This window comes from Camelus dromedarius, chromosome 8, assembly GCF_036321535.1.
Source record: "Camelus dromedarius isolate mCamDro1 chromosome 8, mCamDro1.pat, whole genome shotgun sequence".
In the NCBI taxonomy this organism is placed as follows: Eukaryota; Metazoa; Chordata; class Mammalia; order Artiodactyla; family Camelidae; genus Camelus; species Camelus dromedarius.
In genome coordinates, this window is record NC_087443.1 from 25,740,779 (window position 1) to 25,767,762 (window position 26,984).

The 26,984-nt window shown below is 47.2% G+C and overlaps 1 protein-coding gene and 1 non-coding gene across 2 annotated transcripts in view; both read right to left on the reverse strand.

Moving 5' to 3' along the window:
- Positions 1 to 270: 270 nt before the first annotated feature.
- The window catches only part of SH2D4B (SH2 domain containing 4B), an 83,162-nt gene continuing 56,448 nt past the window's right edge, over positions 271 to 26,984 (reverse strand). The window contains exons 7-8 of the mRNA XM_010984087.3: positions 8,196 to 8,416; positions 271 to 2,811 (exon numbers count right to left, since the gene is read on the reverse strand). Coding sequence (XP_010982389.1) covers positions 2,719 to 2,811; positions 8,196 to 8,416 — 314 coding nt within the window. The 3' untranslated portion in view covers positions 271 to 2,718. The remainder of the gene's footprint in view (positions 2,812 to 8,195; positions 8,417 to 26,984) is intronic.
- Positions 25,967 to 26,040, reverse strand: TRNAS-GGA (transfer RNA serine (anticodon GGA)). The gene has a single exon. It is a non-coding gene; the product is annotated as a tRNA-Ser (tRNA).

The following is a 26,984-nucleotide window of genomic DNA, read 5'->3' on the forward strand; positions in this document are numbered from 1 at the left end:
CTCCTCCGACTCCCCAGGTTTGCAACTCTCCAACTCCACTACACAGGGGTCTCCTCAATCTGTACCCCAAGTACCCCAAGTTACCCTTTCATCCCTTGAAATTTATCTTCCATTAAGGTGCATAGTGTTTTTCACAACTTCTCTGTCTAGTTATAGACTGTAAATTTCCCCTCTGCTGAGTCCTGTGTCTGGCTGACTGTGTAGGGCTCAGGGGAAAAAAAAAAAAAAGGCAATTCCTTTATTTAAGAATCTTGACATTTATTAGCATAGTAAAACTCTTAAGATGAAATTGCAGTTTTCCAGACAGTAATTTCATTGGCAGGACAACTTACAAGGAATTTATTCTAAGGCCAGGTAACACCTAAACTCTGAGACGTGCAGAAAGTGCAGGCTCCAAATAAAAGGAAAGAAATGCGTTAGGCATGGAAGACTCAGCTGTTGTCTCTCACATACTAATTAGGGGTGACGGGAACTACAGCTCGGGGAGTCAGGCTCTCAGCCCACCTTGGTCTGTTTTCAAAGCTGCTTTGGAACAAGAAGGTTCTTCATCTTAGTTTCTTCTGACACCTTCAGAATCATCACATCCTATTCCCCAAATGCGTCTCTGCGAAGCGTGGAACTGTTTTGCTGTTAAAGCGGTTGTGGCTGGCAGTACCTTCCTTTGACAGAGCCTTCGTGTTTATCATTTAGCTGAGCTGCCGAAAAGCCTGGTGATGGCCGTACAGACAACTCTCTGGTTGGTCATACCGAGCTTTGGTGAGGTCAAATGACATGCGTACAGTCACACAGTTGGTAAGTCACAGCCAAAACTGTAATTCGGTTCCTCTGAGTCTAACAGAAAGAAGGTAATTTTAATCATCATCATCATCGTCAGTTGGGTTTGAAGCACTTTACAGTTGCAAAAGCAAGTTCCCTCCATCACTTCACCGTATCCATTCAGGGGCTCCGTGAGACAGCTGGGCAGGAAGGAGGCCGTGGAGTCCAGATGCAAACTTGATGTTACCGAACACGTTTCCACGACGGGGCCTTCCCCTGGCTTCCCCAGAAGGCCCAGCCTGCAGCACATGTTCTTTCAGGGGGAGCAGGAGCGAGAGAAAGGGGAGTGAAGCAGACAAGGAGGACGAGCACCCCGGAGGGCGTGGCACTGCTCCGGCCGCTGCTTGGTTTCATCGGGACTAGTTGCTCCGTCTTGCAGGACTGTCTTCTAAGAGGCCAGGCTTTTCGGCACTGCCTCTCAGAACAGCCCCTCCAGGAGGAGGAAGGGACGAGAGCTGATCTATCAGCCTGTCTCCCGGGGATCAACGGTTCCCTACGTGGGCAGTTAACTTCCCGGCTCTCCTGGGTTGCACGGTGTCTCCATGCCTCTGCAGCAGCAGAAGAGAGGCCCGTCGCTCCACGCGTGGCAGGGCACCAACAGCTGAAGCTCACGTGAAGCTGACCAACACGTGGGGAAGAACAGAGCCCACGTAGAACTGGTTTCAGTGGTGGTGACTGGCGCGAAACAAGTGTCCAAGGTGATCCAAGGAACAGGTGAGGCAAGGGGTGAAGTAGAACATAAAGAGATGTTTCATACACCCACGTGAGGGGACCAGTTGGCTGATGCCCAATCGTCCTTTTACTCCCACCAAATACAACGCTGCCAGCGTCATAAAGCAAGTCAGCTTCAGGGTGGGACTTGCACCCACATCTGCTTGATTCTAGAGCCTGTAATAGCTCCATCATCACATGCTGTCTCCCTGTACGTCCACAAATGCGTGCTGTGCGGAGGCACAGACACCACCGCTGAGAGCGACCAAGGAGGCACCGGGAGAGTCTAACATGAAGAACAGACCCAGAGTAAATGGGCAGCGAATCAAAACCAAAAGGACTAAGAGGGCAGAGGCAATCATGTGCGTAACCTGCATGCAGAGGGCCACATCCTGGAGAACAAAGGCCCTATCAGATGTCCACAAACCATTCTTGGGTCTATAATTCCCGCTGGGTCTTAGGCACATCTGTAGGAATGCATGAAACCACTGCCTCAGTGCTGCAGAACCAGGGCCAAGCTCTGATTCCAAGACAGAGGAGGGACGGCAGAAGAAGAGGTGAAGGCAGGGCAGGATCAGTCGTCTGTTCTGTGAGCTGCGGCTCAGAAGCCTTAAGTGGTTCCAGTGATAACAGCAATGAGAGGGATAATGAGCATCATTAACAACGCAGCATCTGTGTCTTCTACGCAAGTCCTTTACAGTATTTCTTCTCTAATCTCCACGCCTTGATAAGCAGTGGCAAATAGAAAATAACTTGCTAGAAATCATTGCTGATGGGTGTTGGAAAACTTTCAGAAGAAGTGTATTCATTCAACAAACGTTTGTTGACTGTCTACCATATGTTAAATTCAGAGTTCGGCACTGGAAGTATTTGGACTATTAAAATATGATCCGTGTACTCTAGGAACTCAGTTTAGTGCAGCTGTGACAAAAAGGCTTCATCTTCTGAGGTCCTATCTAAATTTTTTCAGGAAAGAGTTGCATCAGCTATTAGCAATTTCTGTCCTGGGCACTGGGTTAGGAACCACCAGCACGTACACTGTGTATTTCATATCCCTCGAAATATACGAAGCTACTTGTCTCTCTGGGTAGTGGTGGATCTTCCAGAAGGCCATAAGGATTTGAGCTGGGAAGTTCTTGAGTTCAAAAAAAGGATGCCCAAAGGAGTCCCATTGCTAAGGAGGGAAAAAAATCATTCAAACAACAGATGGTAGTCTGGGGGGCTGTTTCTCTGTCCACAGGGTTCCTGCAGCAACTCTCCCCCTGAAACAGTGATAATTTCCTCCTAAAAGGAAAAAAAAGAAAAAAGAAAATTCACTTACAATCAGAAAAAGGAAATAAATATCCACCAGAAAGAGAACAGTTCAAGATAGAAAGACTAAGAATATATATATCTGCCTCCTCCTCATTCAGATTTCTAGAAATGACAGGAAATTTTTTTTTTTGCTTTTAAAAAGAAACAAATCCATAAAAGTATGGAGAGATAAGAAGGAAGCTGCCGGGGGAGGATACAGCTCAAGTGGTAGAGTGCATGCTTAACATGCATGAGGTCCTAGGTTCAACCCCCAGTGTTTCCTCTAAGAATAAATCAGTAAGTTAACCTAATTACCTTTCCCCACCGAAAAAATTTAAGAAAGGAAGGCCACCAATAAAGCCAAACTGTTGATGAATACCTGAAAACCAGAAGCAACACAGGATGAGACTGTGAGAGGAGTAGCGTGGGACAGGGTGAGAGCATCAGGGGGACAGACAGGTTGGGGAGCCCTGAATAGCAGGGGTCTCTGGCTCAGGCAGGTCAGGAAGTGAGGAGAGAGACACGCGGTTCCCTGGGAGACCAAAGAGATGCAAAAAGTTCTGACACTTCCATGCCCAAAAGGTGAGCTACTATAACACAACAGGAAGAGATTGGATTTGGGAAACAGGTACTGTATCCACTGATGAATAAACAGGAATTTCAAAGTTCAAAGATTCTTTCAAAGCCCCAAATTTCTAAACATTTAAGGAAAGTCATAATCGTAAAAGAAAGATTCCAAACTCAACAACAGAAATGACTCCCAAGAAAATATCAAGTTTATTAAACAAACAGAAAGAGCCTTTAAGAGATATGTATTAATCTCCTCAGTGGAATAAGAAGATAAATCATCCATGAAACAGGAATGGACTATTATATAGACTTAACTCTATGATTCAGCAATCCCACTCCTGGGCACATATCCGGAGGAAACTCTAATTTGAAATGATACCTGCACCCCAATGTTCATAGCAGCACTATTTATAATAGCCAAGACATGGAAGCAACCTAAATGTCCATCGACAGATGACTGGATAAAGAAGTTGTGGTGTATTTATACAATGGAATACTACTCAGCAAAAATAATAATAATAATAATAATAATAAAAATAATAAAATAATGCCATTTGCAGCAACTTGGATGGACTTGGAGATCATCATGCTAAGTGAAGTAAGCCAGAAAGAGAAAGAAAAATACCATACGATATCTTTTATACCTAAAAATTAAACAAATGAACATACTTCAAAAACAGAAACAGACTCACAATCTGGGATTAGCAGATACAAACTACTATATATAAAACAGATAAACCACAACGTCCTACTTTATAGCACAGGGAACTATATTCAATATCCTGCAATAGCCTATATGGGAAAAGACTATAAAAAAGGAATATATAGATATACATGTATAACTGAATCACTGTGCTGTACACCAGAAATTAACACATTGTAAACCGACAATACATCAATTAAAAATTTTTTTTTAATTAGCCTCAAAACTAAAAAAAAAAAAAGGACTATTATAAAATAAAAGAATCCATTTAAAAATCTTGGAAATGAAAGGGATGCCCATTTAAGTTAAAAAAAATTTCGTCCCTTGATCAACAGTATCACTTGTCTCAGGCCAGACCTACTCAATCAAATACTAGGTGATCCTGATACATGTTAAAGTTTGGGGACTCCTGGAATAGTGGTCCTGGAGAGTCGGTTTATACTAAAGTTCTCCATCACTAGCTTGAATGCAATTCTGCCTGTTAAGTTTGAAAATGTATGAACGTTGGAAATGGGACACTAAAATAATGAAACCCAACATTTATACCTGGAGTTAAGTACACCAGTGACCAAGCCCGTGAATTATAAAGAAATGATGTGATTTATACAGCTGGTGTAGTTCAAAGTTATTGCACATTTACTTGATTGTCTGCTATGTATGTTTGCAGGATTATTTATAAACTTTGTATATGCTTAAACATTTTATGAAACTACATTTTTTATAAGTATGCAAGCTTGCAAGGTGAAAATAAAACTTGTTTGCCTGATAGTTGATGAATGTAGCATTTATACTGGCATTCAGTGAGTTTTCATCTTTTATTAATGATTTTTATGGTAGACATATAAGCTATCTTGGGGAAACTGGCTCATCTTTATCCTAAGGGGGAGCTTTAGGGAAAGAGTGACTTAATTTTGCTATTTAATGAAAATCTGTGGCCTTTTAATAGTAGGCTAACATTCACAGTACTATAGGATAGGTCAGTGGCACTCCACTCTCTTCCTTGCTACCAGCAGCCCATTCATTTTTTTATGACAAAATAATTACCAGTGTTTAGATAAAGGAATCAGAACTGAGCATGAAATATTGGGCTTGGAGTTTAGTTCTGGGACTTAATTAAAAGTAATCCCACTAAAAATTGACCAAAAAACAAAAAAGAATTTCAACAGAAGACCTTGAAGAGCAGAATGGACATAACTAAAGAGCCATTTAGTCATCAGAAGAATTGACACATCAATAAGAAAGACACAGCTAAACAGAAAAATGGACAAAGGATATGAACAGACAATTCACAGAAGAAATCCAAGTGGCCATTAAACATGAAAAGACCCTCAGCCTCAGTGGTAATCAGAGGAATGCAAGCTAAACAACAGTGAGATACAGTGTCTGCCCAGCTGATGGGGAAAAAATTAACATGACTGACGATCCCCAGTGCTGGCAGCCATGTGGGGAACAGCCTCAGACAGTTCTGGAAGAAGCGTGAGATGGCGCTGCATTTTTGGAGGGCAATCTGGCAGATCTTTCCAAAATAAAATGTGCCTAGTCTTCCATCCAGCAATTCCAGCATGAGGGATCCATCCCAGGGACAGATTGTGCATGTGCCCAGAGTGACACAAAAGAGCAAGTCTCTGCAGCACCGTCTGTGATTATGCAAACCTGGCAGCTACATAAGTGACCAGCAAAAGGAGGATGGAGAACGAAACTGTTAATACACATCCATACCAAGGATGCGCTGCCTGCATGGACGTGACAAGATTTCACAGCTGTATTTCACTAACAGCCAGCATGTCCTGATAACTTACAAATGTCAGGTATATTGTTTTAGCACCTTTACACAGTGATGGCTCATTGAGCCCTTCCAGGGACCCTAAGAGGAGAGTGCTATTATTAAGCCTATCTTTAGGAGGAAACTAAGGTCTCAAATTTGAGTAGTTACCCAAAAGTCACACACAATAATGAAGTTTGGATTTAAAACTTGGTAGCCTCATTTCAGGCAGCATGCTTTCAAAAATACATTCTATAATATAGTAAGCATGTTAAAAAAAAAATGAAACTGCTGAGCTCTTGGTAAAGGATGATCCAATTTGTGTGAAAAGTAACAAAACTGTGTACATAAATTTTGTTATGTGCATAACAAAAAAACTTATGCACATAAATTTCTACATTAAAGCCCGGGAAATACCTGGATAGGTATATGGCAGATTAATCATTCAAAGTGGAGGATTTAAAAAAAAAGGGGGGTGAAATGAACAAGCCTTTCACTTTGTATTGTATTTGATTTTCCTTAGAATGTAATCATAAATTAATTGTGTAATTAAAATTTTAATTTATAAAAGCTGGCCACCAGATCTCCACAAGGGCATAAATGAGATCTCTTTTTAGTGTTAGAAACTAAGTTGGCAGGCTCAAACCCTAGATTTGGGAGAGGATAAAGATCTTCAAAGACATCTAGTCTAGCCTTCCTAAGCAGGAATCTGTCCATAGCATCTCTGAGAGTTGGATGTTTACCCTTGAATACTCCCAGGGACAAGGAGATCATCACCACTCAAAGCAGCTTATATTGGACAGAGAAAGCACACAATGTGGTTTAGAGGAAAAAGCACAAGCTTCAGAGGCAGGCAGCTTGAGGCTCAGCTCCTGCACCTCGCTGGTTCCAGCCATGAAAGCTTAGACAAACCTCCTGACCATGGTTTCCTGATCTGTGAAATGGGACTAATACACCCCTCCCAGGGCCACGTGAAGCTCCAGTGAGGACGTGGAGCAGCACGCCCAGCGCCTGACACAGACGGTGCCCGCATCCACACGCCCCTCCCTCCTCTTCCCTGTAGTTGTTAGAAGGCTATTCCCGATGCAAGTAAAAATCCGCCTTGATGCTGGTTAGCCCTGTTTTCTGGGCAGCACTCTCCTTCCAGTGTCTAGATATTTGTAAATGGGCGATTTTCCATTAAAAAAAAAAAAAAGCATTACAAATCCAAGCATCTCTATTTTAGCACAAGCCCAGTGAGAAGGTCAAGTAATTCTGTGAACATTAGCTCAGGTAGATGGGGGATCTCAAGCTGCCACAACTGTGTCTCCCGGAATTCCCAGGTCCCTCCCTTCTGGGACACCGAGTTCCACCCTTGGCTTTCTCCCAGCTACTACTGATGCCAACAGCCACATTAACACAAGCGATGTTTCTTTCCATATACACTGTTTGGAAGGCAACGTCCTTCTCAATGCAAGATCCATGGCAGGGGAACAAACAACAAAGAGTTCTGGGAAATATGAACGTGCACACCACTTCACAGTTACAGGGTACCACTGTGTATACTTCTTCATTTAAGACTCAGAAGATGTGAGCTCTGTATTATTTACATCGCTTGCCCAGTTAGGAAACAAAAGCTCAGTGAGACTAAGGAACCTGTCTGAGGTCACACACCTACTAAGTGGTGAAGCTGTAGTTGGGACGAGAGGCATTATAACTGTACTGGAAAAGCTTCTCTGTGGGGGGAGGGTGTAGCTCAAGTGGTGGAGCGCATGCGTAGCATGCAGGAGGTCCTGGGTGCAATCCCCAGCACCTCCTCTAAAAATAAATAAACCTAGTCACCCACCCCCCAAGATAAAAAATAATTAAGTAATACAATCATAAATAAATATTTTTTTTAAAAAAGGAAAAGAAAGAAAAGCTTCTCTAACCACGAGGCTGCCTACTAAGCTTCAGCTGACTCTACGAAGCTGGCCTGCCTCAGATTTCCTCAAGAAGGACAGGACATCCTGGGAAGAGGGGGAGACATTGGCTTGGACAGAAGACGGCTCAGCCAGCTGCTACCTGTTGACAGCAGTGGGGGCTCAGGTACTCAAGGTGAGCAGAAGCCTGGGGACCAGGGCTGGAGGTGCCTGCACAAGTAGAGGGCCGGCCAGAGAAGAGCAGTGGCCCAGAGCGTGGTCTAGACACCCTCTGGTCTCTTCTACCCAGTTGGTCTAGATCCCTGTGACCCTAAGGACCTTCTGGGGCTGCCTGCTCACTCTGCATCCCCACCTCCTAGAATGCCTGCAGCCTGGCTCTCCCTGCAGCCCAACTTCCTACCAGCTTCATCCCCACGACCAGCACCCCGAAGACGGATACCTTGTGGAAATCAATGAGATCTGTCAGCGTTGCGTGGCGATTGGGGTCCACTCCCAGGAAGCTGTAGAAATCCCCAGAGGCATCCACCAGAAAATGCTTGAACCCTTTCTGTAGGCGGTAGGAGAGGGTGTAACCCCAGATTTTCTCACTGACTCGGACCAGAAATGCACCCTCAGTCATATTCTCAAGGAGATCTTCTGCATCTTCTCGGCTAATAATTCCTGGTTTAGAAAAGAAAAAAAAAATTAGTTACTGCTGCAACCCTTCCCCGCCAGCCACCCTCCCCAGCTCACCCTGCCCCTCAGCCTCAGGCCAAAGGTCCAGAGGAGGGAGGGGCCTCAGGAGCTGTCCAGCACTTGCTTCATTCCACTGATGGGACATCTTGGCCCAGAGCAACCAGCTGTGAGCCTGGGGGGCAGAGTTTCTACTAGGACCCCAGTTAAGCATGCTTTCCTCCAAATTAAGCCACATTAATTTGGATTAATTGAGTAAGCAAAGAATTAGCAATAAGCTGGAATTATATTATCTATCGATTATAAATGCTAGTCAACAAGCATTGCCCTGTGGAGAGACTTAAGAATCCTGCCTTAATGACGAGGCCAGAATGACTTACAGTTACTGCCCTCGTTATCTTTCTGGTACCCGAGAGTGAGCACCTGAAAACTATTTCCTCCTAAGAAGTAAAGCGACTTCCTCCAGCTACCTGGGAACACGAGGCAAACAGTTTCTTTATCGGGCACATAATTAAGCTCCACTGCAGCTCAAAGAACAAAATGTTCTCGGGTCCTACAGTCCTATACAATGTGGCTTCAGCACAGTATGAGAGTCAGGTCTGGCCTCCCAGGTGTTTGTATGTCAGTGTCAACCCCCAAAAGGCTCATAAGGAGCCGCTGTCCTCTGGGGAGTGCCAGAGGGATGATGTGTCGGGTGGATCAGGGTCTGGAGGGCAGGGTGGTGGGAAGAGGAGGAGCAATCAGGAGACCTAGACTCCCTGCCCAGCCCCGCCCTCACCACCTGCCTCTGGGACCTTCAGCCAAGCCTTCAACTTTCCCAGTGTCTTTTGACATTTAAGTGACAATCTTAACCTATCAACTTCAAGGGCACATTACGACTTTTAAGTGAGGGCAAGAATTTAAAATCATTTCATAAACTGAGAAGAGCTGTGGAAATGTTGGCTACGGCTCTCATCTGTTATTTGGCAAGAGGTGACCTGCAGCACAAATCCTCCTACACACCTGCCTGTGTACTGTCTACACACACCCCCAGTGGGATTATATACATACACACGTGTACATCACTGCTGGCCACACCACAGAAGGCAGACGGCAGCTGGGCTGCTCATCGCCATGACTCTGAAGGCACCGCACACTGTGACTTCTCCCCCACTGCACCCCCAGTGCCATTGCCACAATTACCTGTAGGAACATCCCTTCCCATGTCTCTCCTGCTTAACAGGAGGTGTGGCAGGATTTCCTCGTGCCCAAAGCAGAGAACATAGAAACAACCACATTGTCACCAGTCCCCCTTTTAAAGACAGCCAACAAACGGGGGCCACCTCTTTCCTCCTTGCCCAGGACTTACCAAGAGGCAATCAAGCCTGTCACCCCCTCTCCAACCAGGCTGGATAAGCAGAAAATCAGGGAGAGAGAAGGAGAAAGGAGTGGGAAACACTTCCACACGGGGCACCCGAAGAATCACACGTACGTCCCATGCAGGAGGATGCAAACTGGGTGGCCTTGGTGGCTTCAGCCAGAGAAGCAGGGACAGCCAAAAGAGGACCGACTATAAGGACACGCCCAGGATTTGTCAAAAGACTCAGCACTGTCCCTCCCCCACCTCCCTGCCCCTGTACCAGAGGATCTAGACCTTAAAGGTGGCTGGGACAGGGTGGTAAGTAACAGGAGACAGAGGCTGAGCCAAGAGCTCCGAGGAAGAAGGACCAGAAGATGTCACCTCTGTCTCAACTCCAAGTACCTCAAGCTGATGCCCAGTGTAGACTGGGGGTTGGAGAGGAGGGGAGTGTTACAATGGGTGGGAGACTGAACAGTCAAACTTGAATATGACTTGACTTCCTAATATGCAAAAGTGACCAGTAACACCAAAATGACAACGCCATGTCTTTCCATCATCTAAAGCCCTTGAATGGCTGACCTCCGGCAGAGTCCGGGCTCAGGGACAATGGACACCAGGCTCTGAACCTTGCCTCCACCCTACCCCTGCCCCGTCTCTAGACTTATTCACTCGAGCACTCATGCATCCGCTCCCAGCTGCTCACCCCAGTGAAGGAAGCCTCACCCTCATTCCCATCCCGCTTTGTCCCAGCTGACCCTGAATCCTCACTGAAGGATTTCTTTTTCCTCCTGGGAACCATAGGCTGCTGGTCGTCCACAGTCTACCTCTGTGCAGGTTAGAAAAAGATGTCCCTCTGGCTGGATGAACTGGGAAAGGGTGCCTCTCTGGGCCCAAATGGCTGAGCTTCTATTTCTGCATTTCAGTCCCTCCTCTTGCAAACTAGCCTCCTTGGCTTCCCTTTATTCAGTGTACAACCTGCTCGACCCTATCACATAATCATTTTGATCCCAGGAGGCTACTGGGACATCCCACTTTGGGGCTTTCATAACATCCTGCCCAGACTCTACTGTACGTTAGTAAACGGGCTGGGAACAGCTCAAGGCTGGGGCCTGTGGTGGCCGCGGGGGTGTTCTGCTCAGCCTCCCTCGGACAGACCCTGCTTCGAGGAGCAGCATCGTGAGCTGACAGCCTCCAGCTGCTGCCCCTTCGGAACCCACCCTGAGGCATGCTCCCCCGGCACTGCCTCCAGGACAGGGGGTACCATGTGCCTGACTCAGGACAAGGGGCACTGTGACTGAGCACGAGGGTACCAGAGCCGCCGCGTCCCCCAGCATGGGGCTCCTCTAGTGAGCGGTCTTTGCTCGGGGCTTCCCGTCAGCCTGACCGAGATGTTCTCTGAGCTGTGCTTCCATTTCAGGCTCTTCCTCCCAATTGTCTGTCCTTCCTTCCCTCTGTCCCCTCACAGGTGTCAGACCTGCACCATGTCCAGAAGACCCTCCCCTCCTGTCCTGCTCCTTCCCTCCCTTCTCCTGCACAGGAATTTCCTCCAGTAAATCTCTTGGGACTTTTACTCCTGGAAGACCTGAACAGACGAGGACACTTCATCTTTGAAGTCTAAGTGCCTGGGAGGCTGGGAGGCTTGTTTGGAACAGTAATCATACACATGAACTAAAATTTCAGCTCAGGGACTTGATCAATAGGTGGCCTTGGGCAGCTACTTGAGCCCCTCTGAAACCCAGTTCAGTGATCTCATCTATTAAGTGGTGCTGATATTAGCACCTACCTCATAAGGCTGTTGGAGAATTCATTACATTAATGCATGAGTGTGCTTATCACAGCGCCTGAGAACGTAATGGCTAGTCCAGTGTAACCCATTTGCCCTGAATACACTAAGTACACCACACGTGTGCTAGTGCTGGATGTTACCTTGTACTGGGAGCGGCAATGGTCACCGTACCGCCAGGCTGTGCAGCCCATACCAGGCACATCCATCCTCAAACAGAGGCGGCTGAGGGTGACGCCCTCTGAAGAAGACACTTGGGTCCCTGGGCCCTAGCCTGGGCCATTCCTGGAAGACTCCCCAAGTATCTCAAACAGTAAGGATCAGTGAACTCTGCCTCCTCTTTGACACCTACCTAGGAATCAGAATTTTAATTCAACCCGAGACCAAAGGTAATACAGCAAAGACATTTTACAGAAAACCTGACCCCCCAAGAGAATTAGTTGGTTGCTGGGGGCTGCTTGGGAGGAGAAGCTGCTATGTTTTCCTGCCCCATTCACTCTGCTCTCCATCCCTCTCTCCCCTGGATCACGGTTAAGCCAAGTGTACTGGGAATCAGCATTAATCACACCCCATCCCATCCCACCACACCCCTGCCTCTTTGAAATACTCTGCAATCTCCAGGCTGAGGGAAGGTGGGGGGTAGCTCCCCTCACCACTTCTGGCTGCAGAGTGAGCACACTGTCAGGACTGTGGAAACTTTCTACGTCTACTAACGAGCAGGATCTTCAGCTGAGGGATGTGGCCCGACCAGAAGACGTTCCAGGGTGGTGGCTCTGGAACGATTATTGGAGAATGCAGCGACCGACTCTTTCTGAGCCAGTTCTCATGCTCAGACAAAAGGAAACATCGTTTTTCCTGTAGTTTCCAGGAATATTTCCTCTCCTTCCTTTCTTTCTTCCTTTTTCCTTCCTCCCTTCAATAAATATTTATCAAGAACTCTCTAAGAGCCAGGCCCCATGCTGGGCACCTGGGAGTCAGCATTGAATGAGAAATAATTTCTGCCTTCCACAATCTCTGATTCTGGACCAAAATCAAGATTGGCAGCAATTTTTTTTTAAAGTTGGGGGTGGGAAGGACTCACTGTAACCAGTAGTGACCAAGGCCATGTTGGGTATGGACTCAGAGGGGCACCCCACCCAACTCTGGAGCCCAGGGATGGAAGGGCCAGTTAGACTGAGAACAGAAAGGCTAAAACAGAGGGGCAAGAAACGGAGGGCAATTTGCTAAAGGAATGAGCACATGATTCTCTGTGGCAGGAGGGAGGGGGAAAGTAGGAGCCGGGCAGTGACGAGACGTGTTTAAGTAGACGGGGTCAGGCCCCAGAGCACCCTCCATACCATTGAAATGATTACGGACTTAATCCTGAGGGCACTGGGGAGCTACCCATCTTTCCTAAGCAGAGGAAGAATGTGAGAACATTCAAGGGTGTGGAAAATGGATTGAAGGGCGTGGACTAGAGGAATCCAAGCCAGGGCTTTCAGCTGAGTGAGGGCTTCCTTGCCTAAGGTTTGCTTCACAGCTATGTTTCCACAGTTATAGTGCTGGTACCCAGCTCCCAGGCCACCAGTCTTCCAGAAAGGGCTTCCATTTTGAGGCAGAAAGGCAGAAGGACAAACCAAGGGTCTCACGAGAAGGCTTACATCAAAGCCAGCACAGGGCACTACCCGGGGACTCTGGCCCTCCTCTCATTTAGGCTTCCTGACAAGCCTACCATCATCAGTTCATAGCTGAGGACACTGAAGGGCAGCAAGAGAAGTGACCTACCCAAGGTCACAGAGCTATGAAGTGGTGGAGCCAGAACTTGAACTCAGGTCCTCAGACTCCAAGTCCAGTGCTCCTTGCTCTACACCGTGTTATCTCATGCAGAGGACAGCAAGGGCTGTGAAAGACACAAGAGGCCGGTAGAATTCAGGGCAGGATTTACAGAGGCAGCCAAGGGGGATGTGAAGTGCGCCTCGAAGGCTGGGTAGATCCTATGTGAGCAGAAAGGAATGGTGAGGAGGGGAAAGGGGAGGGGAGGGGAGGGATACGTGAGTGAAGAGTCACAGTGAAGATCAAGAATGACACGTCCGTGGGACATTCATATAAATGTAACGTAAGTTTAATGTAAGACTCGGGAGGTTAACGGACATGGAGGAATAAAAGGGTAAAGATATATATTAACTTTAACTTTAGAACATGTTAACTCGCAAGTGAAATCATCTGAATTAACCACAAAAAGATAGGCATTGAGAATGGTATAACTTCCCAAAAATAGAGATGGAAAAATGTAATGAGAAAAAAATTTTTTTCAATGCAGTGTGAAACAAGCTAATAACTGAAAAGTGAATGCACTATAGTTTCATGTATATTAAATTGAAAAACTCACAAAGCTAAACACTCTTAGTGTTTGGAGATCAATATAGAAACAACAGACAAAACAAAGAAATGATGGACGAAATTCTCAGGCGAGGGAATCACATCTCTGGGAAGGAAGAGGTCTCCAATCGTGAGAAGCACACAGGGCCTTCCAAGGAGTGTTATGTTTCAACCTCTTAATTTTTCTCTCTGTCCTTCATATATGTATGTGCACACACTGTGTACATTCAATGTTTAGTATTAAAAAATATTTTAACATCATTGCTCTGCAGCTTGCCACCCATCACCACTATGACATTCAGTCAAAATTAGTCAGTGTCTTTTAGGGATGGGGAGGTTATCACCTAGGGAAAAACAGTCGCTGCTGAGCTTTAAACATTAATGCGAGCTGTCTTGAGTCTCTGGAGCATAGTTCTCAGCCCTGGCCCATTCCCAGAGTCTTGTTTAATTCATTTTGGGTACACCAAGTCTCAGTAATGTTTAAAATCTTCTCGGGTAATTCTAATAGGTAGCCACATTAAAGGCTCACTGAGCTAGAGAGTAAGGAGTCTTGCAAGTCAGGATGGGCAAAGACATAAAAAGCGATTTTTCCATTCTAGAAACTCCTTCTGTATTCAGAGTGATCCTTGGAGATCTGAACAGAGTTTTACTCCGGAGGGATATAGGCAAGATCCTCAAGAAGCCCCTGCCAGACAAGAAAGGGCAGGAAAGAGCTTTTCTTGGGCTGGGGCTGAGCAGAGGGAGAGAATAATTGAGGGGCGGGCCCTCGCTTACTCCTCTGCACCCCACACCCCAAAGAGACTGAGAAGTAGCCGAAAGTAGAGGAATCCTGTACCCCAATTTTTGTTGGAGAATCTAGCAGGTGCCATGTGCCTGCACAACGCAGCTACCATCAGGTAGAGAAGGTGAATTGATAAGAAAACAGTCTGAAGATGGTGGCTGCCAGCTCCCCCAAGCCCACGTGAATCACCAAGGGGATGCAGGACTTCTACCATGCTCTAGTGTGGGGTTTGGAACATGGAAGTAGAGCACCCCTCATGTATGGCTGCTGAGAACCGAGACTGGATCAGCCTTCTGGAAAGCCATTGCATCCTTAGTCCAACTAAGACCATGTATACCCCCTGGCCCCACAATTCCATTCCTGAGACATAAAGAAATCCTTATGCAGGTCCGTAAGGGTCCAGTGCAAGGACCTTATCTGATTCTTAGGTTAATATATGTGGAGGTGATGAGGTGGAGGTGATCTCTGTGTCCATGACTCAGGCAAAATTAGGTGGATGCACCCTGTGGAACACTTTACAGCAATTAGAAATAATGGACCAGAGGCCATACAGCATGGATCTCCTAGCACAGTGCTCAGCGAGATAAAGTAAGAAACACAAATAATCTCAAAGCACCTCGCCTTTCCCATAAGTGTTCTTAAGTGCAGCAGGAGGGGTAGGTTCTGGGAGTCTATGGTGCCGGGAGCATCACCTTCCCATCTTTCCAAATCCCCAAATAAATACAAGCAGAGCAACTAAGGAACAAAACTTTAGTCCATGGGCTACGTTCACAACAAAACGAGGTGCCAAGATACCCCATGAACCCCAAACACAAATGATGCTGGGAACAAACGATCAATACAAGACCTTCAGGACTTACACGGGAGGAAGAAGAAAGAAAGGGGAGTGACCAATGGACCCAAGAGCAGTCAACAGGAATTCACTGGAAAGCGAGAGGCCAACCTGAGAATGAGCAGCTGAAAGGACGGAGAGATCTGCCCTCCCCAGTCCTGGGTGAGTGCAAGGGGCCCGTGGGCAGGCCCTCCAGGGCCGCCTTCTACCACTGGGAGTGGAATCGAAATTGAGCAAGAGAGGAGCAAAGAGAGGAAAGAAAGAGAAGGGCCAGACCCCCGTGGGGCGGGAGTGGAGCCTGGCTATCCCAGGAGGCAAGACCCTTATTTGTGGACACATCACAACAACAGCAGAAGAGGCAGCTCCGTGGAGTTCAATACACTTTTCTGGCCTTTGCCTCATTTGAACAGTTCAGGAAAACTAATTTCACGTGAAAATTAGCCACAGGAAAGCACCAAGGGCAAATCACATACAATATTATCATGATAAAAATATAAGGAGCGAAAGAACCTCCCTCCAGGTAAGGTGTGTACTATCATAGAAACAGGAACCCTTCCGACAGACGGAGGTTAAACCCATCAGAATGGCTGCTCACCGAGGAGGCAGGGGAACGTGGGTGGAGATGGGAGATGGAGGTGAGCAATTACATAAACAAATAAGGGTTAGTCTTGCCGCTTCCAATAATGGTAAACTGTGGGGCAGGGAGGGAGGGAGTGGCCGATGAACCCAGTCCTCACGACTTAGCCTTTTTCAAAGGCAGAGATCATTAAGATCATTTGATTGTCATAATAATCCCTGGTTTTTGGCAGGGGCTGTGCCCGGAGAGGCCCGATGTGGAGGGCAGAGCAGGGTCACAAACACCTGCAAACAGAAGCTGAGCCCCGTCTCCGGGGCAGGAATCCCCAGCTGGATAGGCCCGTCCTCGGGGGCAGTGGAATTCAGTACACTGCCGTGTCGAAAGCGGCGCTAACCCAGACAGATCTGAGTTTCCAGTCAGGTCTCTGCTTCTCATGGCCTGATGCTGCTGAGCAAGCAAATCTCTCATTAGTGGTGAAACAGACTCATGCTAATATCATCCAAAGTCACTGGCCACATTAAGTGGATCAATGCCAGGAAAACAATGGTGGGTGCAGCCATGTGGCTGCTGCCCCCGGGACAGGCACAAACCCAGCCTGGCCTTGACCTAGGCCACATAGGCCAAGGGTCAGCAGCAGAAGCAAACAGAGCTGTCACCTGGAAACAGAGGCAAAAGCCCAGCAGACAGATGGAGGCCTCTGATGGGGACCAAGGTGGGGACAGGGTATGGCACCTGGGCAGGCCCACAGGTCCCGGGTCCCACGGGGGCCCAAGGCTTCTCTGGGGGGTCAAAGGCAATCCGGCTAACTACAAGGGCCTCTGCCAAAACAGACAGGGCTGAAATCAGGGCACAGAGGTCCTTCAGGGCAGCAGCCCCCTCCCCATGGTTGCCCCGGGTGAGGGTGAGGAGGTGGGGAAGGCCGGAGGGAGCATGTACCCCAGCGTAGAAAGAAGTCCAGGCTCGCTTCAGGCTCCCGGCACCTGCTCATTAATATCACAGGTAGGAGTTCAGTATCCGGGTGAGGTGGGGCCAGCTGCTCGCGACTCCTCTCTGTGACCACACTGAGCACAAATCCCCATGTGTTCTTCCTCCCCTGTCACCTCCCTGGATCCCACGCAGAAGCTCTCAAACACCACCACCAACTCTGTGTTCGCCATCAAAAGATTTACTCTGTCAGTGCTAATCGGCGGCAGCGCCAGGAAGGGAAAGGTACTGTGAGCAGACTTTCAAAAGACGGCTCTGCTATAATGCATCCATAAAATCACATGTTCGCAAATCTTAACGCAGACCTGGGATTCAGTTCCCAACCCCTCCTCCACCTCCGAGCCAGTCTCTGAAATCATCAGCTTGGAATTGAACCTGAGTAACCAAATGAGCTTCTTTTATTTCTCTGTTAGGGCTTCTCCCTGAAAAGAAAGAAACGCAGGCAGGCCATACACGACATTTTACTTTTCATGGGTCTCAGTTTATCTGACATGCATATTTCTTAAAGCTTTCACCAAAGCTACACCTCACCGGCCAACGCCTCCATCACCGCTCAGCTGTTTCTCATTCATTTCCGTGACTCTCCTTTCTTATTGCCATACTTTCCAAACGATATCATTAAAGGGGCTGGAATTAGTAAACTCTTCTTTCTCAACAGTTTCTTGAAGCATCCTAAAGCCACAGAGATTGTGATGAGGGAGTTCCAATGCCTTCATTTTTTATAACTCCTAATGAAACTTAGCTAACTGCCGAAACAAGGGTTTCACTGGACAGGCTTCTTGGTTCCAGATACATTATGCACAAGAGGCAATGTTCCATGCCCACGACTGCCTACGCCAAGCTGACATGCCACTGATGCCACTGTTCACGACAGGGCTGCCACCACCAGCAAAACGACTTCTGAAACTGGCTACACAAGGATCCTGTGTAGCCCTAACCTCGACTGAAAGTACAACTTCGTTATCTGAGTCACTCCAGTCTCCCTGAGTGGCCAGTTTCACTTGGAGAGTTATTTTCCCTTCTATGGTGGACATCAATTGTTCTTGCCCACACAGGAGCATTTGTCCTTCTTCCAGCAAGGGAATGATGAGCGTCTTTTGGAAAACCACACCCTCCCACTCAGCCTATAGAGTTGCAATGGGATGGACTCTTCCCTGTTCCAGGGACAGTCATGTGACTCAAGCCTAGCCAATCAGAGAGCTCATCCTCTGGCTATGGTGACTGGTTCAGGAATGGGCATGTGACCAAACCAGACCCAACAAAGCAGAATATTGGGACCGATACCAGGACCATTGTGAGAAAAGTATGCCCTCTCTTCTGCTGGACTGGAACCTAGGAGAATGCAGGTATGCAACCACGGGCTGATGCATTGCTTGAGAATAAGAACAACATGGAGAGTAGATGGAGAGATGCCAGTTGCTGAAATCTTAAGCTCCCTGGATCAAACAGAGCCTGAAGCTGGACCTATGTTTGGGTTTTTCCAGTCATATGAGCCAATAAATTCTCTTTTGAGTATACTGGTTTGATTTTTTTTTTCTGTTAATTGCAAGTGAATGTAAGTGCCATGAGGGCAGGGAAGCTGTCAGTTTTGTTCACCACCACATGCCCTGTACTTAGCATGGTGTCTCACACACAACAGAGGCTTAATATTAAAAATCAACAAATTCTTTAAATGCCTTACACAGGGACCCTAGTGCCCCCACCCAAGCCATTCAACAACCCCAACCTGACAATTCCCTGTTTCACTCCATTTATTGCATTTACTCCATTTATGGTGTTTGGAGACTGTGATGGCATCCTTCAGGAATTCTATGGGAAGGTGGCACCAGCCTCAGGGGGAGCAGACACTTCCCCAGCCAAGAACAAGGCATGACCCCATGCAAGAAACAGCTGACCCCATGGCCCAAAAACAGCTGGATGTCTTCCAAAGGAACAGCCATCCCTTCATCCTCAAGGAGACATCCTGGACTGGAAAGGAACTGACCCTCCTGGACACTGCATGTCCCTGGACAGTTACTCCAGTTCCTCACCTGTGCGATGGCAGCCAGGCCACAGTGTGTCACAGATAAGCATGTGGACTGTGGAGCCAGAACAGCAGGGTCTGAACCCCACCCCACCCCACTTACGAACAGTGGACGGCAGACAAGTGCCTCCACTTCCTCATCTGTGAAGTGGGGCTGATGCCAGCTGCAAGCACACAGTGCTGTTGTAGGAATTAAAGAAGTGAATTTATGTGACGTGCTGAGCAGAGGGCCCAGAATACTGGACCAATATGTGGACCTAATTGCTAGTATTACTCCCTCTTCCAGAGAGTTGTTGTGTGAGGAGTGAATGAAACACCAGATATTCAATGTTTACTGGACGCAAAGCTAGCACAAAGTAACTGGTCACTAGTTACCAGTTAAAACACAAAGGCCAGTGGGACGCCACAGCTGAAGCCAACCCACCACACCCCATGGATACAGACCAGTGCACATCGCGGGGTGGTACCAGGAAAGGTGCCCCTTGCCTGGGGATGCCACCAATCCAAGTGGTGCCCCTGTGCACCTCTGGGTGGACACAGTCCCCTACAGGGGACAGGACTTAGAAGCAGAGTAGGGACCCAGATCTCGGCCTCTCTCATCCCCTCAGCCGCACACCCTCATGCAAGATGAAGTCCACACAACTGCAAGGCAGCCCTGCCCCGACCTCCTCCCCACAAGCCCCCAACACCCAGATGCACCTCTTATAGAGAAGCAAGGAGGGAAGGAAGGCAATCCTAAAGACCTAGCCTCCCCAAAGGGACCAAGTTCACTAAAAACTACCCCGCTGAATAGGATGAAGTTAAATAAAATGAACTAGAGTTTATTTTTTTCCCCACCACTTGAAGGGGGAAGGGGGCTGGTGATAACTTCATGAGCTTAGAGAAAGCATAAAAAAGTAAACTGCATTTTCTTGGTACACTTAACTAAGCTCAAAATATGGCTGTACAAATGTTGGTAACGCCTTACTGTCTGCAGGGTGTAGACGGTGTATTTGTGATGATTTTCAGGATAAAACACACATCAATTATAAGCCATGCAAGCCATGTGGATCCCCGGCAAGAAGTGTTTCTAGAAGGTGGCGTCGGGGGTAGGGGACACCCTCCTGCCTCATGCACCCCCAGGGGCTGGTGAGAAGGGGTGTGAATCACCACACCCAAAAGCAGCATCACTATTTTAAATGAAAGTTGTAAGCACATGACTCTGGCATGTGAATCTATAAAGAACTTTGGTACTAGACAGAAGGTAATTTGAGTCTGATAAACTTTCAATAATTAAGCATATGTATTATGTAAGTCATTTCCAGAAAGCTTCTCAACTACTGTAGTGGCTGGACTTTATTTTCTAGCAAATGTCAAAGCTGCCACATTTGCTCCTCAGACGAGCAGAGAAAGGACAGCTCACGGTGGGAAGGTGGGATGAGAAAAGTCGTGTAATCTGATCTAATCGCCATCAGACTGGACCACCCCTGCTTTCCCTGTCTGACTGAAAGGCTGTCTGGCCTCTGTTCACACATCCCAGCCGTGGGCGCTCACAACTCCTGGCGGTAGTTTATTCCACCACAGGACAACTAATGGCTAAAACGTTCAGCAGACTGAACCACAGTCGGCACTCTGCGGTTTGCGTCAAGTGCTCCATTTCCTGACCTTGCAGCCGCTTACAGGTTGGAGGTCATTAGTCATTTGAAGACAGCAACTGTGCACCTCCCACACATACCCCAAGTCTTCCTTCTCAACCCCATTCCTGCCATCACAGACCCGTGAGGCCAAGGGCTCTGGCATGAGCTGGGACAAGCCTGGGACTGGAAATCAGTGGGAAACTAGACTCCAGGGTCTGGAGCAAAGAAAATCCGAAGGCAGCTTCCTGGAGCCAAAGGGTCTAACCTTGAGAGAAACTTCCCGGAGTTAGGGAGGTAGGAGGAATCTCTTGTAACCAGCAGAAATATGATGGGACTGTCAGAAGTATAATAAGTCAATTACATCAACAGAAATCACAGTTTATTGTTATTCTGTGCTTTTAAAATAATCCAGATAAAATTTTAAAAATCAGTTCTATCAAATCCAAGTCGTCTAGGTCCCCCAACCTCTGCCCCTTCCCACATATTTTATTTGAGGGGGGGAGGGAAGCAGGTAATTAGGTTTATTTACTAATTTTTCTAATTTTTTAAATGGAGGCACTGGGGATTGAACCCAGAACCTCATGCATGCTAAGCACACACTCCACCACTGAGCTACATTCTCCCCTCTGTTTCCCACACATTTTTGTTACCCACACCTGGGCATCAGAAAACAAAGATCTCAGAGAAACATCCAAACTAAAAGTGTTAGGTAAATAAGACACAAAGGGTCTGAAGTCAGAAACACAGAACTATAGATGGCTGAAAGGACAGAGCTGAAATCTGGGGAACACCATTACAATCGATGCTTTCCAAAAGCCAAAAAATAATTTTGCTCTTCTTTGTAACCGTTTTCTGAGACTATATAGCCAGTGCACAATTTTTTTAAAAAGAAGGAAAAAAACTCCTTTATTTCTTAGTGGGAACAGCTTAAGCAAGAACGTTAGAGGAAAGTAGGTCAACTGACCTACTTTTTTTCTTCCTTAGAAATTTTGTACTTGGGAGCAGAGTTGGTGGAAACTTTCCCTTCCAAATTCTGCTCAGGGGAGGAAAATTAGCAACCTGCCTTGACATGATGGGTCATGACATGCTAACCGTCCTTCCAAAGGACCCATGTGTTACCCCTCACAGCTTCTTTTGAAAATTTCAAGATGAGTGTCATATTCATAACGAAAGAAAATTCAGACGTTTACTTTTTTGTGGGGAGAGCTAAACAAGTACCACCTTCCTTTTGTGCACAGTCATTTGATGTCATCTTCTTCTTTACTTCCAAGTGACAGCAGTGCCATCCCCTAAGGGTACGAAGCCACCATTTACATGCCTCAAATCCTGGTATGCATCTCCAAAGGCTACCATGTTTATTTTTTCCATATAACAAGTGGAAGCATTTATTACAGGTTCTAAACATTTCATAAATGTTATACATTTAACCCTCATGACACCGCCATACTTTTCTCTACCCCTGGCTTCTTCAGCTATTCCTCACCTAACGTGGATTTGGGGCCTGGGTCCACAATGCCCAGGCCCCCCATTCTGTGGTTTTTTTTTAAATTAAGGTATAGTTGATTTACAATGTTGTGTCAATTTCCAGTGTACAGCATAGTGATTCAGTTTTATATATATATACCTTTTCACATTCTTTTTCATTATAGGTTATTACAAGATATTGAATATAGCTCCCTGTGCTCTACAGAAGGACCTTGCTGTTTATCTATTTTATATATAGTAGTTAATAACTGCAAATATCAAACTCCCAATTTATCCCTTCTCATACCCTTCCCCCCCCCCCGGTAATCATAAGTTTGTTTTCTATGTCTGTGAGTCTGTTTCTGTTTTGTAAATTAGTTCATTTGTGTCAATTTCTTTTAGATTCCACATATAAGAGATGTCATATGGTATTTTTCTTTCTCTTTCTGGCTTACTTCACTTAGAATGACGATCTCCAGGTCCATCCACGTTGCTGCAAATGGCATTATTTCATTCTTTCTTATATTTGAGTAGTGTGTGTGTGTGCGCGCGCGCGTGTGTGTGTATGTGTGTACCACAACTTCTTTATCCAGCCATCTGTTGATGGACATTTAGGTTGCTTCCGTGTCTTGGCTATTATAAATAGTGCTTCTATGAACACTGGGGCGCATGTATCTTTTCGAATCAGAGTTTCCTCTGGATATATGCCCAGGAGTGGAATTGCTGGATCACAGGGTAAGTCTATTTTTAGTTTTTTAAGGAACCCCCTTACTGTTTTCCATAATGGCTGCACCAAAGTACATTCCTACCAACAGTACATGAGGGTTCCCTTTGCTCCACACCCTCTCCAGCATTTACCATTTGTGACCAGGTCCCCGGCTCTGGCTGCCACTTCCTAACAGGTTCCAAAGCTTCACCATACTTTCCTATCTTCCCACTGATCTTGGAAGACAAGGACGAGAGCCTCGGCGGCCTCACTCTCTCCATCCCAGCCCCAGACACTCTAGCTCCTGGGAGTAATCCCAAAGACCAAACAGGGCATTCCCAGATTTTCCCTCAAGCGAGGCCGAGAGACCAGCGGCAGCTCTGCTCTGCAAGGCCCCAGGAATGACGAGGGGTGAGATTTAAAATAAAGAACCCAGGCTGTGGGTAAAAGAAGTTCACATGAAGATACAGTAAGGGACTGTGAATCCAGACAGAGCACTTTTGGCCCCAGTCTCCCTCTCTGGCTAGCAGTATATTCAAGGAGCCACCAGGATGGAGTAAGAAAAACTGGGAGCCGGATGGAAATTCCTCCAAAAAAAAGCGGTGGTGGAGGGATAAATTAGGAATTCGGAAATAGCAGATACAAACTACTGTATATAAAATAAACAGCAGGGTCCTGCTGTATAGCACCAGGGGCCTATATTCAATACCTTGTAATAACCTATAATGAAAAAGAATGTGAAGACTGAATCACTATGCTGTACACCAGAAGTTAACACAACATTGTAAACTGACTACACTTCAATAAAAAAAAAAAATTAAAAATAAAGCTTTAAAAAGGATAAAAGAGAAAGGAAAGAAGGATGGAAGGAGGGAAGGAAGGAAGGAAGGAAGGAAGGAAAGGAGGAAGGAAGGAAGGAAAGAAGGAAGGAAGGAAAAAAAAACTGGGAGCCGAAAGCCCTGCATCTTGTCCCAGCTCCCATGCTTACTGCTGGGTAAACAGGGGTGGTATCTCAAGTTTTCTGGACCTCAGTGCAGTCAACTGTAAAGGGTTAACCATGACCAGCTCCAGGAGCAGCTGAGAGTATACCCATGAGATCAAACCACGATGCACAACTACACAGCCAGGCAAACACACAAGACTGCAGGGCAGCCTCCTGCCCGGAGGAGTGAAGTGCTCATCCCTGGTCAGCCAGTCCAAGCCCTTCCTCTTCTGTGCAGCTCAGAGAGGATGTGCTCTCCCAGTGCACGCAGCTGGGGACCACGAGACCCCATTCCTACTCAGCCTCTGCCTCCCCCAGGCACCATCCCTCCCACCTCCCTGGGGGCTGCCTCCCTGCAGGACAGCCTGGCGTGTCCACCCCTCGCCTCAGGACTCTTGGAAGGGCCATCAGAGGGGGTGCCCACTTCCCATGTCTCAGCTTCGGGACCAAAAACAGCATCAGTAACAGAGACACAAGCAAGGCGAAGAAGCCCAACAGCCATTGGAGGAACAGCCCTCCTTCCTCAGCCCACAGACTCCAGCCTGGGTGCCTGCTCTGTGGCCAGCCTCACACCCTGGCCAAACTTTCCCAGGCTCCTGACCACCTGAGAAAACTTTGGAGGCTCGGCGGAGGCAGGACTGGTGGTCCTGGATCAATGGCAACAGAACACACTCTCAGAATCCCACTACATCACCGACGCTAGGGGCAGGAAGCCCCAGCCATCCAGACTACCCAACAGTAACCGCACCCACCTTTCTTCTATGGAAATGAAATGTGTCTCTTTAGAACTCCCAGCCCCAAACCTCCGTTCCGTCCCCTCTAACAATCTCCCTTTCTCACGACAGGACTCCAGAGATTAAGGAGCGTTGGCTCTGTTCCCCATCCATCCCTCTCCAAGGCTTCTCTTTCGCAAGACAAACTTTCCCTCAAATAATCACTAAAAGTTACCGCTGTGACCTCTGCGTCCTTCCCTCCCTTCACACACATTCGGATGCACCGTGGTTGAGAGCAAAGTGGACAGGGAGTCTACAGGGGTGGACCCATCCTAGAACCCTGCAGCTCTGGGACCTTCAACATCCCTCTCCTCTAATTGTGCTCTGAAGTCACAGTGTGGGAAGGTAGGAGGCAGTGCCCATCCCACCTGGGAGTTCTCGCTTTGCACAGAAAGCCATCTGCAACTGCTGGGCCCCCTGCAGGCTGCACCGGCCACACGAATGGGGATTGCCCCGCCCACGTGCTTGTTAGAAAAGGCATGGTATTAACACCCCACCTGAGTGCGGGACGGGCCATCATGAGATCCACTTCCAGCACCTGAGCAGGGTCCTGTGGGAGTGGTTTACCCACATCAGCGCCACCATCCACTACCCAGTGACAGTCCCCACCAAGCCCCAAGGGCATGCCGCAGACAGCCAGAGGGTTGCTGCCAAGACAATAAACCATGGACCAAATTCGACTGTTTTCTAGAAGTAAAACTCAGGAAGAGAAATAGGTTCTGACTGAGCCAGTGTTCAGACAGAGAGTGTTCTTAATAGTTTTAGATACATACTGAAATCCAAAAATAGATTTTTCCCCCAAAGCCAAGTTTATATGCATTAGCTTTTCTCAGGAATATTTTTGTATAACTTGAAATCTCTCTTATAACCCCTGGAACATAACAATCAACAACAGAGAAATGAGGAATGACTTTGCCATTTTTATCTCCTTTTTTAACAGAAGGGCTTTTATCAAGAACCCTGCGGTCCCAGTGGGAAGCCAGCTCCTCCCCCTCTCCCTCTCTGTGCTCGGAGCCCAGGGGACGTGGGGGTCTCTGGTGGTCCACCTCAGACTCCAGGAGACAACAGCGCTCACACTAACATGGACAGAGCACACTTGTTGGCTTGATCTTCTTAAGTATCCTGTGGAGTTGATGTTATAATCACAGACGGGGAATTTAAAGGACACATCCCAGGTCACAGAGCTGCTAGGTTCCAGAGTGGGCCCCGTATCCTCAAACCCCTTGTCCACGCTGCTCTTTGGATTATACCTCAACACATCCAGATGTGTCTGATGGAAGGCGTGAAAACAGAAGTCACAGTAGTCATTTATTTTTTTTATGGAGGTACTGGGGATTGAACCCAGGACCTCACGCATTCCAAGCACACGCTCTACCGCTGAACTATACCCCTCCTCCCCCACAGTACTCATTTTTAATCTGCATCTCAAATCCAGCTAAATTAACTATACCCGGAAAAGAAAGGATTTATATCGAGATTGTGATAGACTGCATTATTGGCTCAAATTCTCCTCCCCTCCCTGTCTTCACACCCTGCGACACTCCGCTTTGCAGTTCCTCACATGAAAGGAGCAGAATGTATTTCCCCACTCCTCAACTCTGTGACACATTGTGGCCAGTGGCATGAGGGGAAAGGGCAGGGTGCTGGTTTGAAGACGAGACTTCGAGAGTCCAGCATGCTGCCCCTTGCTCTCTGGTCCCCGAGAAGAGCATGGCTGGGCCAGCTTTCTCTGGAGGAACCCAAGAGATACACAGAGCAGAGCCGCCCCCGCCTAGATGCCCAGCCACGACCAATCCAGAGCAGAGCCCGGGCCAACTTGCAGCAAAGAGTCCCTACCCATTACACTGCAGGGCAGGAGGCTCCTTCTCCTGTACAGATGAGCAAGCGGAAGTCCCACCAGGGATGCTGTAGGGAATTGCTACATTGGGAAAGGAATCGGACCACACCAAGAGTTCCAGACTTTTAGGTATAAATAAAAAGTCTGAAAACCAATATGGGGCTGTTATATTTTTGCTTTTCTGAGCAAAGGCAAAAAACAAAAACAAAAACAAAAACAAAAACAACTGCTGCTTGCTATCACCAAAAATTCATAAAAGATAGGACATTTTAACACTAAAACTGAGGGAAGGAGATCATCATAGACTACGACCTAGTCCTTTCCAAACAAAGATTGTTGGCCACCCTCCATATGCGCGCTTTTTCCTTTCCTTCTGTCACAGATCAATGAAAACTTTGTTACTAAATAGCCCTGGTCCTCGCATTAGCAACCTTCCCGCAAGCTTTATGGGAGAACTGTTCGAAGAACGTGACATCAGTTACGTAAATTGCAAGACTTAAA